Here is a 17093-nt window from a genome sequence, read left to right as displayed (position 1 = left end):
GCATCTTTCTCCGCCGCCATTACTGAACTGCTCAAACTAATGCAAGACAATAACGTCATCGTTCTCAGCCACTCCCTCTGTTCGCTGATTGGACCTACAAAAAGTCAAACTCCCAGACCTAGTACAGAAGCAAAATCCAAATTGAGCGGATGTACGTAGGAGGGCAGAGCCAGACTAGTCCCAGGCGGCCCGTGTGAGTTAAATCAAAACGTAAAAATAAATAAATGTGTTGAGCGGTAGGAAAATCTGCAGTCTGGAAAGACTACAGTAATCAGGCAATTTATGTACTGTATTTGCGCTTACGCATCCTCACCGTCAGGAGACACTGAGTAAGCTGTTGGTTAGCCCTCGAAAATGTCCACTCACGGTGAAAAACGAAAGGTTGATACATTATGTAGAGTTTTTAACAATACATGGACTGTCTATGTATCTGTGCTTAGTTTGTGGAGAACAGGTTGCTGTGTTGAAGGATTACCATTTGAATCGGCACTACGGGACTAAACACGTGGATAAATACAAGAACTTGACTGATGCAAAGTGGGCGTGGACCGCTGATGGTTTGCTAGTTAAGCTGCAGACCCTGATGATCACCTGTCAGCTGTCCTTTGCATATCTACCTCAAACATTCAACCAGACTTCAATGCACTTGTTTAAGCCCAAGACAGACTGGATTATTCTCACCGAGTAAGAAAAACTGAAGTGAACTGGAAAACATCAAAATCACTTATTGCTTTTGTATAAAGTTAATCAATTTCTGGTCTTTAACATATAGCTTATGCATTTTAGTTAAAGGGGCAATTGATTGCAAAACCGATTTTACCTTGTAATAGTTGAATAACGACAGTTCGGTGGGTAAAATGAACATACAGTGAATATCAAAGTCCATTGACACCTCTTTCCTATTCAAATCTCAAAAAGAAAAAATTTTGGCTGTAAAACGCTAGCTTTTCAACAAAGCCACCGGTCCTACGTAGGACCGGGGACCGCCCCTTTTGTCTCTGGTCTGTATCTTTGTCACGCCCCAGAATTGACATCCAGACCAGCCCGAGGTAGCGTCTATCTCCGATACTAGTTTAGCTGCGCGCTGCTCTGTGTAGGCTACTTATAAGGAATTACAAAGAAGAATGTTTTGAATTATAACAAGGATATTGAAAATGGACCACGGTCGTAAATGCTGTGTTCCAGGCTGTACAGGGAAGGCTAACACTCACAGTCTTCCAAAGGAGCCAAACATTCAACAGGGTTGGCTGCTGTTGTCGATGACAAGATCCCGGCGAAGTTCAACACTCAATCATTCATTTGCTCTGAACATTTCAACCCAGACAGTTTTGACAACCTTGGACAATTTCAAGCAGGATTTGCTAGGAAGCTGAACCTGGAAAGAGGTGCTGTTCCGACCGTATGCTCATTGCAACCGCAAGCTATAAGGACAGTATGATGTTGTGCTAATAGTTATTAGCAATGCTAACGTTCCAAAACAGACCCACTGGAACTCAGAGTTTGATGCAAGGCTTATTGGACAGAGTATTCAACAAGTGAGAGTGCTCCCGGGAGCAGACTGGAATTTTGCTCCGGACATTCCTCTTTTATTTCAAAACGTTATCAGTTCTGTAATTTTTCTATTGGTACATTACGGTTTGTCACAGATGCATAATGCATTTTACACTATTGGTCTCTATCTCTCTCTAAAGGCTCAGATTACAGGTGCATAGAAAACTAGAGAGGGTACAATTTCTGGGGAAATTGTAGGGTGTGCTTGCTTACGTCGGTTGCACAGGGCTCAGTTTTTTAATGACATTTTTACAACTGATATTTCTGTAGGCTATATTTTATATCAAAAATGCAGAGCCTACTTAATATTTATAAAGATTACATAGATTTAAAAGCATAATTTTTTTCTGCTCATTTACAACTCAAAATACTAAGAGTGAAGAGTAGAATGAAATAGTTGTCTTCTCATTTCCCCTGCAAGAGGGAGCAGCCTCATAGTTGAATCAAAACGAATACATTTGGCAGACCAGTGTAAAACTGGACCTAATCTCTATAACTTAAACGTAATTAAAGTTTTTCCCTTCTCGTGATATTTTCAAGCATTTAGCCTACTCATATTGCATTAATTCATTAATAAAGAACCCCCTTTGAAGCTTATTCTAACAACGACGTTACCGGGCATATAGTTATCTCAGATGGGATCGCGATTCAAATAGTCTTATCTGCTAACTGAAAAATATGCCCCCATAAACGTGAATAAGCTTGACATTTATGTAGGGGAAAATCCCTCATTCATAAAAAACTCAGTGGTAGCGATCATTGTCAGTAACAACGCAAAATAGCCCTGTGTGGAGAAGCTGCCCCGGCAAATTGTACTACTACAGTACAGTACTAGACTGTGTTCGTCTCTGTAGCAATTGCGTTGGTTGAATTCGATGTAACGTTCCGTTTACGTTTTAGGCTAAAATTAATTATTTTCATTAACAGATTGACAAGTTTAGACTGTGGCAATGGAGTTTAGGTTAGAAGTCACTAGTCAAATAGTTTCACCTATTGAAAGACTTTAGATTTAAGTAAGGGTAGTGCCGATTATGTGCCATTTGACTTCCTGTAAACAGCTGTGCCTGTACTGTAGATATGTTTTTGTTAGCTACTAGACTAGGCTACAGTGTTACAGTGAGCTACACTGGTTTGAAACCACAGGTAATGATCATTTCACCCACAAATCGTTTACCTGTAATCTAATGTCATAATACATCCTACAAGAAAATGTATTTGTGAGTAATGTTTATTTTAACAATTGAAAACAGATGCATCATAGACCGCTGTAGTATGTGTTGCCCGGGCAACAGAGGCTAATGTCTTGATGCTAATTCTTCAGTGAAATAGTAGACTACTGTTTCTGAAAGTAGATGTACTTCCTAAATCAGGGGTCGGCAACAGGCGGCCCGCGGGCCAATAGTGGCCCGCCAGCGATTTTATTTGGCCCGTCAAAATATTTCTCATAATATTTTTTTTGCATAGTTTTTTTCCCCGTCAACTTTTATTTTGAAACCGGAAACTGGAAACCGCCTGCAGCCCGGCTGACTTGGAAGTAACCAATGGCATTCTCAGCTTCAAGGCAGCCGGCTGTCGGCGCCGCCGTCGCTGCATGAAGTCGAACACACTTATTTACTTTACTTTTCTGGAGTATTTTTTCGCTATGTCATTGCTACCATATGATCGCTACACCTCACGGCTGACAGATCGCCTGAGGAGAAAGTACAGTTATGGCTAGCAATCGTGGGCAGCGCTCTCTATGGCGGAGCTAGGGAGGGGCTAGCAGGTGCTTCAGCACCCACAAGAAAGACCAAAGCACCCCGATGGCACCCCCCACGACATTGCTTATTAATTAATAGTTTTCAGGCCCGGAGTGGCCATCGGGAGAATAGGGAGAATTCAGGGTGGGCCGCTTTGCCCTCTTATAAATTGGGCCAGAAGATCGCCTGCTTTCTCTTTGTTTTTTCACACGCCGAAAAAAAGGATATGCCTTAAGTTTGTTAAGTTACTGTGTGACTGATAAGTAAGCTAAAAGGCTACATTATGTTTTAATCTAATTAAGCGCATGATCAGACCGTGCATAAAAAAGTGCAGTTTTCAGTTGTCGCGCATGTTCTCTTTCTCAAACGCAAGTACGTGTACCAAGATGTTGCTATGGAGACAACCCTAAACCATAATTTATTGTTGTGGAGGGAGTTAGCTAGATTAAGCTGATGCGAAAAGAATAAAATGGAAGGGAAAAAGATCCCAGGAGGAACTGAAAAAGCCAGGTAAAAAAATAAATGAATGCCAAAATATTAATGTGAAGTTCCGATTTCACCTCACATTAAAACCTTGACTAGGTCCTAGTAATCCTATTCTCACTTGATGAGACAGTCTTTATATGCACCAACGATGACGACCCACCACGTTGGGATGACAGTGACGACCATGTTGATACAGTTCGTTAAAATAATTAAATTATTCAAACAGACCACCAATGGGCTCATTCACATGGTTTATTATCATTAGGTATTTGTAGTAGACCTACCCATTCTCTATGTAGGCTTAGTTGTTGCGAGTGCACGTATCGCAAGGGCACCTATCGCAGCGTCTAAATAGGCAGTAACCCAGACTCTGGCCCACCGTTTAGTGGCGAGGAAAAATACTGGCCCGCGGCCCAAGTTACTTGCCGACCCCTGTCCTAAATAATATCAGCTTATATTGTACATTACATATCACAATTGTGTGTCATATGACAAAGTAAAATGAGCAAATAGTTATCACCCAGGCCTCTTTGCTTGTGACATTTCTGCAGCTGCCTTGCACTAAAGCAGTTAGCCTAGCTATCTCCCAGAAGTTAACGAACTGCTAAACTAATGTTCTGCTATAGATAGTCACGCGAGTTTTCGTGACATTAGTGACGTTAGTAGCGTCAGTGACTGTGGCTAGCAAGTTAGCCACCGTTAGCTTCACTTTTGCCACAAAAACGTAATTAAAACCTAAACCGTGCAACGGAACATAAATCCCAATAGAACCAACACAATCGTGACCAAGACGAACCTTTTGACATTGACATTGTCTTTGTAGTCCAAATATTGACTGAGCCTTAGGGGCGCGAAAATAAACAATAATAATAAATATATATGTGAGAGAACAAAGGTTGTGCTCTTTTCGAAGGCAGGCACACCCAACTATCCAATTTGTTAGGCTTGCTCTGGCCTTGAAGACCAGCTGCAATGGGTTGCTGATTGTTGGGTCGTAAATCTGTCTCATGATATCCGGGCCTTGTAGTTTTCTATGGAAGAAGCATACACACCATCTTCTCTCGCCCTCAGCCCCTAAATATCCAGATTTGCCCTTTGGGCATATCTTCTACATATTAGTGGCATTACTAATCAGTCAACAGCTTTGCATCTGGTTTTCAGTAATATAGCATATACGGGTAAAAAAGGTGATTAAGAGGTTCATTTTCATATCTTATAATCTATTATCTTCATAATTTAGTCATTTTTAGTAATTTTTTTAGCAGACGCTCTTATCCAGAGCGACTCACAGTAAGTACAGGGACATTCCCCCCCGAGGCAAATAGGGTGAAGTACCTTGCCCAAGGACACAACATCATGTGACACGACGGGGAAACGATCCGGCTATTACTAGCCCGACTCCCTCACCGCTCAGCCTTCTGACTCCATGATTACAACAGTGTGATGTTTTTTCCACAACACTGTGTAGTGTGCTGGTAGCCTACCATTCTTTTATTTGGCGTAGGCTCCGGCCAAACAGTAGCCTGTGTTACCATGAATAAACGTGAGATTCTGTAATGTCATCGCATGCCTGTTGCTTTCTGACCTAGGCAAGTCATTACAGTACGTAAAAAAAAAGAAAAGAAATGACACTCAAACCTTCGGCGAGCACAACCATTGTTCTTTCTGATATATATTTATTATTATTTATTTTCCCACCCCTAAGGATCCCTCAATATTTGGACTACATAAATAACGCTGGTGTCAAAAGGTTCATCTTGTTAGTGATTGCGTTGCTTGTATTTTTATTTACATTCCGTTGGACGGAGTCAGGAACTTACAATGGCTGTTTATCAATCCGAAAAACGCTGAGAACGCAAGTACATTCTTTTGAAGAACGTTCTTGCAAGCGTCCTTGCGAGAATGGTCTTGCAAGGACAGAGAATGAATTGAGATGGTTAGGGTTTTCCTGGACTCGCAGCATTATGATAACACTGACTAACTACAAAAACTAGATAACAAAGCTAAAAAATTGTCCCTCTACCTGTAATTTTACGTTTTCTGTAGCCCTTGCTAACTTACAGTACCTAATGTTAACTAGTGTCTGCACTGAGATGCTAGCTAAGTTATCGAAAAATCGGAGCAAATTTACAAATGAGCCGTTTCATCAATAAAATAAGAACATTTTCAGCGACTACACTGACTATTTCTCGTCACAATTTAATTCAGATGCTGATTTACATGTACCGTTTAGCTGAAATATGAAAAGAAAAAAATTACAGTTGTGAGGTTTGTCCGCCTCGCTTGACATCTTGCAATGACTTCTGGGCAATCAGAAGCGTTCTCGCTGGTCAAGTCACCATCCCATGCATCCTCGATAAAAGTGGCGGATCAAGAACATTTCCGGGCAGCGGCGGTTCTAGACAAATTTTACTGGGGGGGCCAAGGGGGGGGGCAGTATTTAATCAGGGGGGCACATTAAAAACAAACAAATGATATTTAGACATTAAATACTTAAATTTTGCTTTCATTAAAATCATACAAACGGCTCTGGCTCTCCCTCTTCCAGCTCTTCAGGTCTCTCAATACCTTGATATGCTTCTCTAACTTTTGTATTTACTGGGGAAAAAAATGCTACAATGTCCATTTTTTTTTTTGTTTACAGTCAGCTCAGGGGGGCCACAAGGGGGGCCAGGGACATTTTTACAGGGGCCCTGGCCCTGTAGGCCCCCGTGTAGGACCGCCCCTGTTTCCGGGTATTTTTGGCGTTCTTGGTGACTTGTGTTCTTTGGATTGGAACCGTACTTGGGCAATGAAAGATGACGTCAAACGAGTTCACAAGAACGGAAAAAAACGTGGATTGATAAACAGCCAAAGACCTCCTCCAAACCTACGTGGGGTTCAGAACTCGCTTACCTTCTGTAAGCTCTGTCGCGTTGATATAGACGTGAGTAGTAGGGGGAAAGGGGCTTTATTGATTATCCTCGTTTTTGGACCCAAGTGTCCTCCTTTTCAGGGTCATGCTTCTGGTCACCCTACGTGGTGTAGGATACTAGCAGCATCATACATTTAAGAAATTCAAGACTTGCATGTACAGTAAGTAATGTCACATTAAATAATGTTATTAAACTCAAGTTTGTGTGGTGTGTCGCTGTCTTCAATGCCACAGGCTAAACTTAATGTCAAAAGAAAAGTTTTACATTTCCAGCACATTCAAACAATCCCCTCAGTGAAATTTGGCTAGCAACAGCAGCAGCTAGCTTGCTCGTAGCTCAATTTACCAAATTGGCGCATTTGGTATTGTTACTGACAATGATTGCTTCCAGCAAACTTCTTTTGAATGACCCATTTCCCCCCAAATAAATGTTAAGCTTATTTACGTTTTTTGGGGGCATATTTTCAGTTAGGAGATGGTACTGTTTGAATCACGCTTCCCTCTGAAATACTGCCGGTGACAATGTTGTTAGAATACTAGCTTTCAAAGTTTCAAAGAGGGTTCAGCTTGTTTCAAAGGGGTTTCGTAATGAATGAATGCAATATGAGTAGACTAAAGGCTTGAAAATATCATTAGAAGGGAAAAACTTCAGGTGACGTTTCAGTCAGAGGTTATGACCATTTTTATTGCCCAAAATCTTCGTTTGACTCCATTTTCAACTGAGGCTGCTAGTATATAATTTATCACTATAGTGTATTGTACATGGATAGTTTATTGAACTGGATGAAATCATATATCACAGGAAGGAAGTTTTATGTGAGCTTAGGCCGTGTTTCCTCTAGAATTTCTTTTTTGCAGTGGTGGCAGGTGTCCGAACCCCCCCCCCCCCCCCCCCCCCCCCCACACACACTGTCTGCTTCATTTGATCTTGATAGGCTAAGCATTCTGTAGCCAATAATAACAATATACTTACAGTTTTTAAGGACGCACACACGCAATCTTAACTGCGCTGTGAAGCGCGTGTCCGTGCTACTCTCCGACATGCACTCTAACAATCATGGCTGATAGACGGCCTAAAGTTTTGTTCAGCCCTATTTCTGATACCTTGGCGGCAGAAATTTAGCCGTGGCTGGTCAACATAGCGGAAACACTGTTAGGAGACCATAGGTCTAAGAAACATGAGAACTGCTACGGGGTTGCTCAAGGAAGCTGCTTAGGTCCATTACTGTTTTCTCTTTATATGTTACCACTCGGCGACATAATCAGAGAACATATAGATTTCCATAGCTATGCGGATGATACACAACTATATTTATCCGCTGAACCCAACGATGCAACAGCCATAAATTCCATTACCAACTGCTTGTCGGCAATAAACAAATGGATGAATGATAACTTTGTTAACCCTTGTGTTATCTTCGGGTCGAAATAACCCATCAGTCATTGTGACCCACCGTCGTATTGCGACAACTGTACCAACAAGGTTTGCGACAACTGTTTTTTTTTGTATGGGGTAAAATTGGGTAAACAACCCGAAGGTCAGCCTTCGGGTAAAGCTTGATTTCAGACAGCGCCGGGAAGTGTGCAGCACTAAAGCCTCGTAGTTGTGTCTCAAACAGGCGGAGCTTTGTGCCGAAGGCTTTCATGTGCGCATACAGGTGTGGCACCAGCTGTTCTTTGCCTTATAGGTTCTTGTTCAGTGTATTCATATGGTGCGTAAGATCAACAAAAAATGCCAGGTCGGCCAGCCACAGAGGGTCAGTTAGTTCATGAAGAGGTTGGCCTTTCTCTATTAAAAACCTGTCGATTTCTGATCTCAGCGAATGAAACCGCTGCAGCACAGAGCCTCGGCTGAGCCAGCGCACATCAGAGTCGTAGAGTAAATCCCCGTATTCAGCATCCACATCAGATAGAAAAGCTGAAAAAAAAATTATGTTGACAGTTTTTACAACAGTGTTCATCACATCGCCCAGCTGGACAGTTTTGGTACACAGTGCTTCTTGGTGTATTATACAGTGCTTCCTAACAGCCTCACCTCCGCTCTCTTTTACCTTGGCACACACCAACGATGCCATCAGGGGCGGTCCTAGCACATTTGGCGCTCTAGGCGAGCTTCACTCGTGGCGCCCCCCCCCCCCCCTACTCCTCCGCCAGTTCTACCAGTTAGACACACATCACCTCAGTGACTATCCTTCTCATCCTCCCAGCACCTACAGCCATTATAACGTGCGCTAGAGCAATCATTAGTCACATCGCTGGTCCCCCCCCCAGGTGCAATTGTAGGTCCAATCAGCGAACAGAGGGAGTGGCTGAGAACGATGACGTTAATGTCGTGCACTTGTTTGAGTAGTTCAGTAATGGCGGCGGAGAAAGATGCGAGCGAAACTATTCTGCGGTTGTGGCAACGCTGCCGAATATAGGTTAAAGCCGGAGCAAGAACATTCCTTGCTGTTTTGTTGGTGGCCATGATGTTGTGGCCCTCCTCCCCACGGGGTTCGGGAAAAGTTTGATTTTCCAGCTACGGCAGCTAGCTCCGTTACAATAGTGGTGAAGGAGTTGGCTAAGGCGAACGCTTGCGATTGGTTATTGCAAATCAGAGTGGCTCTGGGCAGATCCAATAGTTTTAAACTTCAACAGAGGACCTGCCTTCAAGGAAGTTAACGTTTGTCAATCGAGAGATCCCAGACCCTCTGTACAAATGAAATGTACGAGGTTAGGACCAAAAGTTCAAAAAGTTTTAACGTTTAAAACGCTTTTGCACGAAAACGGAATTGCAACTTTCAAACTTTATTTTGCCCTGCAAGACTGCATTTGTTTCAAATAAACACAACAACGATCACAACAATGAATAAACATTAAATAAAGAACAAAATCCCTGAGAAAATATCAAGTCTGTGCTGAACTACGCTCCGGCCACGCCCCCCAGTTCAACGGTGCACACAAGATGCACGGTCACATTCACTCCCTCATCGCCTGCAAATAATGTTTTTTTTGTCTTCTGTTCTGTTGATGCCTGGCAAACAACAATCTTAGAAGTGTACTCATATTAGGGGGTGTGATTTGCACTTCAGGGCCACTGTATATATTCACTCATTTTAAGCAATCAATCTCCCTGAACAAAATTTGACAAAACGGAATTCACCAAAATGTCATGACACATCGAAAATGACGCAAATTGCAGCAGCTGAACTTTAACTGATGTTTCGACTGAATGACAATAACAAGGAACTTCAGAAGTCACTGGCTAGCTAGCGTTAGCTAACTATCCAGCAAGATTAAATACAATCCATTCGCTAAAGTTGACAAATACAACACTTGGATTTCTACCAGTATTCCTCACATGTTGACAAATTGCTGTGTTTGTCTTCCTTAATGCTTAATGCAACAACACTACAAATATCTTACTTGTTGCATAGCACACTCATTAGGCATTAAGGACATTAAGGAAGACAAACACGGCAATTATTGGGTGTGCTATGCAACGAGTAAGCTAAGATATTTGTAGCGTTGCACTGGCTAATTGGCTATATATGTGCGCCCCTATTTTAATCGTGTTTTTTTGTATAACGTAGAATAAATGGACATATCATTTTTGATATAGGCTACTGTAAAATCCTTAAAGAACTAGGTTATGTGACAGGGAGTAGAAAAACGTTCAATGATAAGGTACATCTTTTCTTCTTAACTCCACTAAAGTGCCCGGGGCAATTCACGCATTCATGAACCGTTTTCTTATCTGGAATTCATCATAGGCGACTAGAATTTAAGGATTTACCTTTCGCCTTTGCACATTTCTCTTATTCTTCCTTTCTTTTCTTCTTAAATTTCGCCCTGGATAGCTTTTGCCTCTTCATTATTTCGTTCTTCAAAGTTCTTGAACACACACACTCTAATCAAACGCCTCACTGTGCTAGCATGTTCTGATAACACCAAGATTCCTTTTTTAAGGGGACGTATACCTGGCTCATTTTACCCTAATGTTGGATTTATTTTTGAATGTCAAAATATTGGTTGGAGATAAAGAAGGGGGCGCAAAAAAAAAATGCCAAGCAACAAAAAAAATTAAATTTTTATTTTTTGCTGGGCGCATTTTTTTGCGCCCCTCTGAGTGGCGCCCTAGGCGACCGCCTATACCGCCTGTAGGAAAGACCGCCCCTGGATGCCATTCCTTTGCGCTCGTCCGTCATGGCCGGAGCTCCTTCCGTTGTTACTCCACAGAGCTTGTCCCATTTAAGCCCCGTCTTTTCAACTGCCTAAGACACAGCTTCAAAAACATATTTTCCCGTCGTTGTGCCTTTTAGGCTCATCATATCAAGCAGCTCCTCCGTACAGCAAAAATTATCATCTAGGCCTACTCCCCGCAAAAGAAAATTACAGTTGCGCGGTGTCTGCGGGCGGCATCTGTGCTCTCATCGCATGCTATCGAGTAACAATCAAAAGCACAAGCGTTGATTCTCAGGTGAAGTTTCGAGTTAGCTGACAAGTCCTCGATTCTCCGCACCACTGTATTTCTGGATAAGCTCACATTGTTGAAATCCGGCACTTTGTCTGGGCACATTATTTCTGTGACTTTGATGAGGCACTGCTTTATGAAATCACGGTCTGAAAACGGTTTGCCGTGCTGGGCAATAAGTTTAGCGACTTCATAACTTGCTATTGTGGTGTTTTCCTGTATTTTGTTAGCACGAAAAAAAGCTGCTGTTGAGTTTGCGAGCTAGCTGCCATTTGCTTGACTTTCTGTGTTCGTTCGGCACCGGTGTACGACGTGTAGCTCTGATGTTTGGTCTCATAGTTCCTACGGACATTATACTCTTTCATCACAGCAACATTTTCATTGCAAATCAAACAGACACACTTTCCGTTGATTTCTTTAAAGAAATACTAATTTTCCCACCGTGTTTGAAATCTTCTACACTCACTTGCTATTTTACGTTTCTTCAGTGCTGCCATTTCTGGTGAATCGTGGGAAATGTTCTTCGCTTAAATTCGTTCCAGTGGCTAGCTCCATCTAGTGTTGAAACTGAGAAGTGCAACAAAGTTGAGCTCAAGCTTCTTGCGCGGGCCATATTCAATTATTATATTATTAGCCGCACTTTGGGCACCCCTGCTCTGAACGGACAAGGAACTAGCTAAATATCTAACTCTCTTACAAACTACACACCAGCTAGAACACTGCGATCATCAAATGCAGGCCTATTAGGTCACCAGAAGCAGTCATAAGAAGATGGTGATGCAGCCTTTGTCAATTACGCCCCAAAACTATGGAACAACAAATTACCCATAAATTTTAGGGAAGCAAACATGCTAGACTTTTTCAAAAGACAGCTTAAAACCAATCTTTTTACGAACGCATTTAACAAATTTTATCCCAGAAGGGTTTTACTACTTTAATTAATTCATTACTGTTTTATTATTGTTTTATTACTGTTTTTATTGTATTTGAGAGACCGCAGATAGATTGTGGCTAGTCTGGTTTGTTATATGTTTTGGAAACTGCAAAGGCAGCTCGGGTCTAAGACAGATTCGAGAGACCGCAGATAGAGTGCGGCTAGTCTGGGTTGTTATATGTTTTGGAAACTGCAAAGGCAGCTCGGGTCCAAGACGGATCCGAGAGATCGCAGAGAGAGTGCGGCCAATCTGGTTGGTTATATGTTTTGGAAACTGCAAAGGCAGCTCAGGTCCAAGAAGGATCCGAGAGATCGCAGAGAGAGTGCGGCCGGTCTGGTTTGTTAAATGTTTTGGAAACTGCAAAGGCAGCTCGGGTCCATGACGGATTCGAGAGAGTTTTGTTACATTTAAATTTTTTATTTATTTATGTGTATTACTTGTATCACTTGTATTATTGTTTTTATTATTAATGTTTTTATTGATTTTATGTAAAGCACATTGTGCTGCAATTCTTGTATGAAATGTGCTATATAAATTTAGGCCGAATCTCAATACTCTCCCTTACCCCTTCCCCTTACCGCTTCCCCTTAGTTTTGCGCGTTCCCGTGAGAGCTAGTGGTGTCCCAATACTCTTTTGGAGCTAGGGGTACGGCTAAGACGAAGGGGTATACACCCCTTAAAACCAAGTAAGATCGGGAGCTTACTTGAAACCTAGGGCTATGTGAATACTGCGCGACCGGCAACAATGGCGGCCAGATCATCCAGAGTCCGATAAATGTAATATTTTCGGCTTAATTAATTGATAAAAAAATTGATGAGTCTTGTTTTGTGTTATGCACAGTCCTGTACATATATATTTGCAACCACTTTCCTAATTGAAACGTTTCTAAAAATCGCTAGTTTGGGGCGCTAATGTTACAGTGCTGATTTGCACAACAGTCCTGCATTTCTCTGACTAGCATGTCACAGTTTTAAGTAAACTCAGTTTTAAGTCAACATTAGCAGCAAATTTCGTTTGATATCAGTGCATAACACTACTTGCTTTGGAGATATCCATACGTGCTAGATGACGTACCCGTAACCAAGTGGCGTCCCATTTCTTAGGGATATGTAGCCCTTACCAATTTTGAGGGCCAAGGGCAAGGGGTAAATTAAGGGCTAAGGGTAAGGGGGAGTATTGGGATTCTTATTATTATATAGTCTTATTATTATTATTACTAGGCTATATCCCTCTTGCAGGGGAAATAAAAAATGAACCGTTTCATTCTACACTTAACTTTTTGTATTTTGAATTGTAAATGAGCAACAACAAATGCATGCTTTTAAATCCATGCAATCTTCACAAATACTAGGTAGGTTTTTTCATATATACGACCCACATTGCTGCAGTCTCCCGGTCGTGTAGACCCTCTACAACATCCGGAAGATCAGGAGATACCTGTCTGAGCACTCCACCCAGCTGCTAGTCCAAGCACTGGTCCTCTCCAAGTTGGACTACTGCAACTCGCTGCACGCTGGTCTCCCAGCATGTGCAACCCGCCCTTTTCAGAGGATTCAGAACGCAGCAGCCCACCTGGTCTACAATCTACCCAAACGCTCCCCTGTTACCCCGCTCCTAATCTCTCTCCACTGGCTACCCATAAACGCCTGTATCAGATTCAAGACCCTGGTACCGAGCAGTGAACGGGACTGCACCTGACGACATCAAGTCTCTCCTGCAGCCTTACACCCCCACCCGTCACCTATGGTCTTATTCAAACAACCGCCTGGTGGTCCCACCGCTCAAGACCGCCCGGTCCCAACACAAGCTCTTCTCCTGCCTGGCCCCCCAATGGTGGAACCAGCTCCCCACCTCCATCAGGGACACTGACTGTATCCCCACCTTCAAGAAAAGGCTCAAGACGCACTTGTTCCAGGAGTACAACGGCACTTAGGAATGCTTGATTGGACCTGGTGTTAGTTCCCTCCAGGATCACAATGACTCTTATTGAGAGACTTGTTGCTCTTGTTGGTTAGTTATAATGAAGTTAACTCTTGAACTCGGCTGTGAAATATTTTACTGTTGATTGTTCTTTTACAGGTACAGTCTTGCTTTTTTTGGGGTTCATGTTGTTTTAATTTGTAACTTGTAAAACTGCATGCTCTCATGCGTCTTCCCTTTGGCACTTGTTTAGTTTTTCACAATGTATGCTTCATGTTTTGGCTGCTTGCAATGTTTGGGACTACCTCGTTGTGATCAGTGACCTATGCTCTTTTGTAAAGCTCTCTCTTGGAAGTCGCTTTGGATAAAAGCGACTTCTAAATACAAATACATAAATGTAAATACAGAAATATCAGTTGTAAAAATTACAGTTCATAAACAGACCCATCTGCAACCGACGCAAGCAAGCACACGCTACAATTTCCCCAGAAATTGTACCCTCTCTAGTTGTAACATGTATTACCAGTTGGAGCTCAAAACCATATAATTGACTGTTTATTTTTATTTTTTATAAAGTAATAAAATGTATATTGAGCAGAATTAAGTTCAGCCTATTGGTCTGGCCCGCCACAACGGTCCCAATTTCTCATGTGGCCCTTCGGGAAAATGAATTGCCTACCCCTGGCCTAGTGGGTAAACAGTATTCAACATGTGGATAAAACAAAGCAATATTCTACATATTTTCAGGCAAATAAACAAAACTAGAACATTTGATGAATGGAGGGATTCCCTATGTGTTTGCTAGGGAAATTAAGTATTTTGGTATGAGAGTTCGCTCTAGTGGCTAGGTATAATTTGTGTATCTACTTGAATGTGGCAGGCACGTACAGTAAATACACAGGACATGCACCGACCTGTATTTGCCGGTCCTGACGAGGATGCCCTTCATCCCACAGTGTTGGGCTCCTCCAACATCATTGACCAGGTCATCACCAATCATCAGAGCCTTTCAGATAGAGAGGGAAAGGTGGAGACAAGAGGTAAGAGGAGTCAGTAGACAGAGAAAAGGTGGACGGTGAGAGAGAGTAGGTAGAGAAAGAGAGCAGCGGTGAGATAGGGGTGAAGAAAGAAAGGAAGGTAGAGTGAAAAAGAGAGATTACTTATATACTGCTATAAGCGTTTTACATGTATTCTCTGAAAAAAAAAGTCATGCACCTCCTGTGGTTGAATTCCCATGTTGTTCAATACACTCTGGAAAAACATGGGGGCAGGCTTTCCAATGACCTCAGCTTCTAAATCACATGCGTACTGAAAGGAAATAAAAAATGTAAAGGGCCAACATTGACATTGCATTGAACTGTGCATGAAGCCTATTTAGGCGGTACAGTAAGTAAAGGGCCAACCTCCAATGCCTTCATGTAGACACCAACATCCAATTTCAAGCCATCTGTCTCTTTGTAGTACCTCCTGTTAAACAGGATTAGCATATTAGTCTGGGGTTTGCTGAGGCCAGCCATATTGTTGTTGTTTTAGTAAGGGTGTTTTACAATTATACTGCTAAATGTCACCTGATGTTAACATTTATTCAAAGCTCCATCATATTCCTTACCCCCTTCCCAGGGAAAAGAGCAGGGGTTTCTCCAGTCCTATGAGGACCCGAAAAGCACCATTCAAATTCTGGTAGGAGAATTGTTCTGCTGCGTCACCTATAACCACACAGTTGGGGTTGGTCTTGTCCAGACTGTCAAACTCTGGGACAACACCTGCAATACACCAAAAATTGGCTCACAATCACGTTGCAAACATAATGCTTTGCTAAATTTGGTAGGTTTGTTATGTAGTACCATCATGAACCAGCAGATGGGGCCGCAGTCCATGCTCCTTCAACACAGCCACAGCGGCAGGAGCTGGGGAGGACACTTCAGAGACAGAAATGTCAAAGCCCATACTCTGAAGCTTTGCCACAAACTTCTCCCGATGGGCCTGGGTCTCGTTGGTGCAGAAGCGAACCTTCAGGTCGGATTCCTTGAGCCTAGTTTGCGACAATATATACGATTGTTGAATACAGTGTGTGACGCTGACAAAATTGCAACTTTAAACCTGTGTCTAAAATGTAAGGTGTACCGTTGACCTCAACACTATACCTTTTCACGGCATTAACCGAACCTGAAATTGCCACTCCTCCGTCTTCTCCACTATCGTATAAAACGCCACACATATCCAAAACAACCCCTTTCAGCCTTTTACTGGTGCTTTCCCAGCTACTATCGTCCATGGCGAATATATTTAGTAAGACGATAAGCATGCGCACAAGCCGGGGCTCTTGGGATTTGTAGTTTTAATCTGTAACGTTCTTGTCATAATTGAAGAAAGAGGCTTGTTTGTATGGAAGTTTGACTATTTATTCAAATATAAATTCATTTTTTTAATTGAAATTGTGCAAAGTGGCAATGCAATCTGCAATTCAGTAGCCTAGAAATTATTTTGAATACGTTTGTTTATGAAAGCTTAATAAGTTGCATTTCATATTGCCAGGGCAGTATTCAAATAGATATTTTCAAATGGCAATTAAATGTGCAAAGTGGCAATGCAATCCGCAATTCAAATGGGAATGCATTTTTCAAATGGCAATTCAGTGTAAAAAAGTTACAATGCAATCTGCAATTCAGTCAGATTTATTTTGAAGACAATTTTAAATGAAAGCTTTCGGGAACCAAGTAAAAGTTGTGTTTTCAAATATATATATTTTTCACTTCCTGTTTATTTAGGCTTAAAAGAACATCTTAGCATTAAGACTTTTGAAATTTTATTTTTATTTTTTATTTCATAGCATGTCCACTGTAGTGCACCACAGGATCATTTTAGTATGGATACCGATACCATTTTTTGCTTAACGATTCGAGTCTTTATCGATACCACTATCGATACTTTTCTATTTCTTAAGTAAAACAGATGTTAAACAGAACAAGGGGAACGTGTTGCTCTCAGGAAGAGGCTGGCTAACAGGAGCATATATAGGCACAATGGATCTTGACTGTGGCTAAATCTAAATCTGTCCACTACAGATGTACTATCCACAACCTGGATGAGTAAC

General features: G+C 41.9%; 1 protein-coding gene across 3 annotated transcripts in view; it reads right to left on the bottom strand.

The window, feature by feature from the left end:
* Positions 1-16311, bottom strand: part of LOC124475479 (phospholysine phosphohistidine inorganic pyrophosphate phosphatase) — a 63822-nt gene extending 47511 nt beyond the window's left edge. Inside the window, exons 1-7 of one of the 3 annotated variants that reach the window (XM_047032135.1) lie at positions 16144-16310; positions 15844-16031; positions 15609-15762; positions 15403-15466; positions 15215-15307; positions 14914-15005; positions 8117-8608 (exon numbers count right to left, since the gene is read on the bottom strand). In XM_047032135.1, the coding sequence (XP_046888091.1) occupies positions 8596-8608; positions 14914-15005; positions 15215-15307; positions 15403-15466; positions 15609-15762; positions 15844-16031; positions 16144-16304 (765 nt within the window). In that variant the 5' untranslated portion in view covers positions 16305-16310 and the 3' untranslated portion in view covers positions 8117-8595. Of the gene's footprint in view, positions 1-8116; positions 8609-14913; positions 15006-15214; positions 15308-15402; positions 15467-15608; positions 15763-15843; positions 16032-16143 lie in introns of those variants that run through there. The other 2 variants (XR_006956936.1, XM_047032134.1) reach the window with 2 other exon arrangements.
* Between the last annotated feature and the right edge of the window lie 782 nt (positions 16312-17093).

This window comes from Hypomesus transpacificus, chromosome 13 (assembly GCF_021917145.1).
Source record: "Hypomesus transpacificus isolate Combined female chromosome 13, fHypTra1, whole genome shotgun sequence".
Lineage (NCBI taxonomy): Eukaryota > Metazoa > Chordata > Actinopteri > Osmeriformes > Osmeridae > Hypomesus > Hypomesus transpacificus.
Note: the sequence above shows the minus strand (reverse complement) of the source record. Positions and strands in the feature narration are given on the sequence as shown.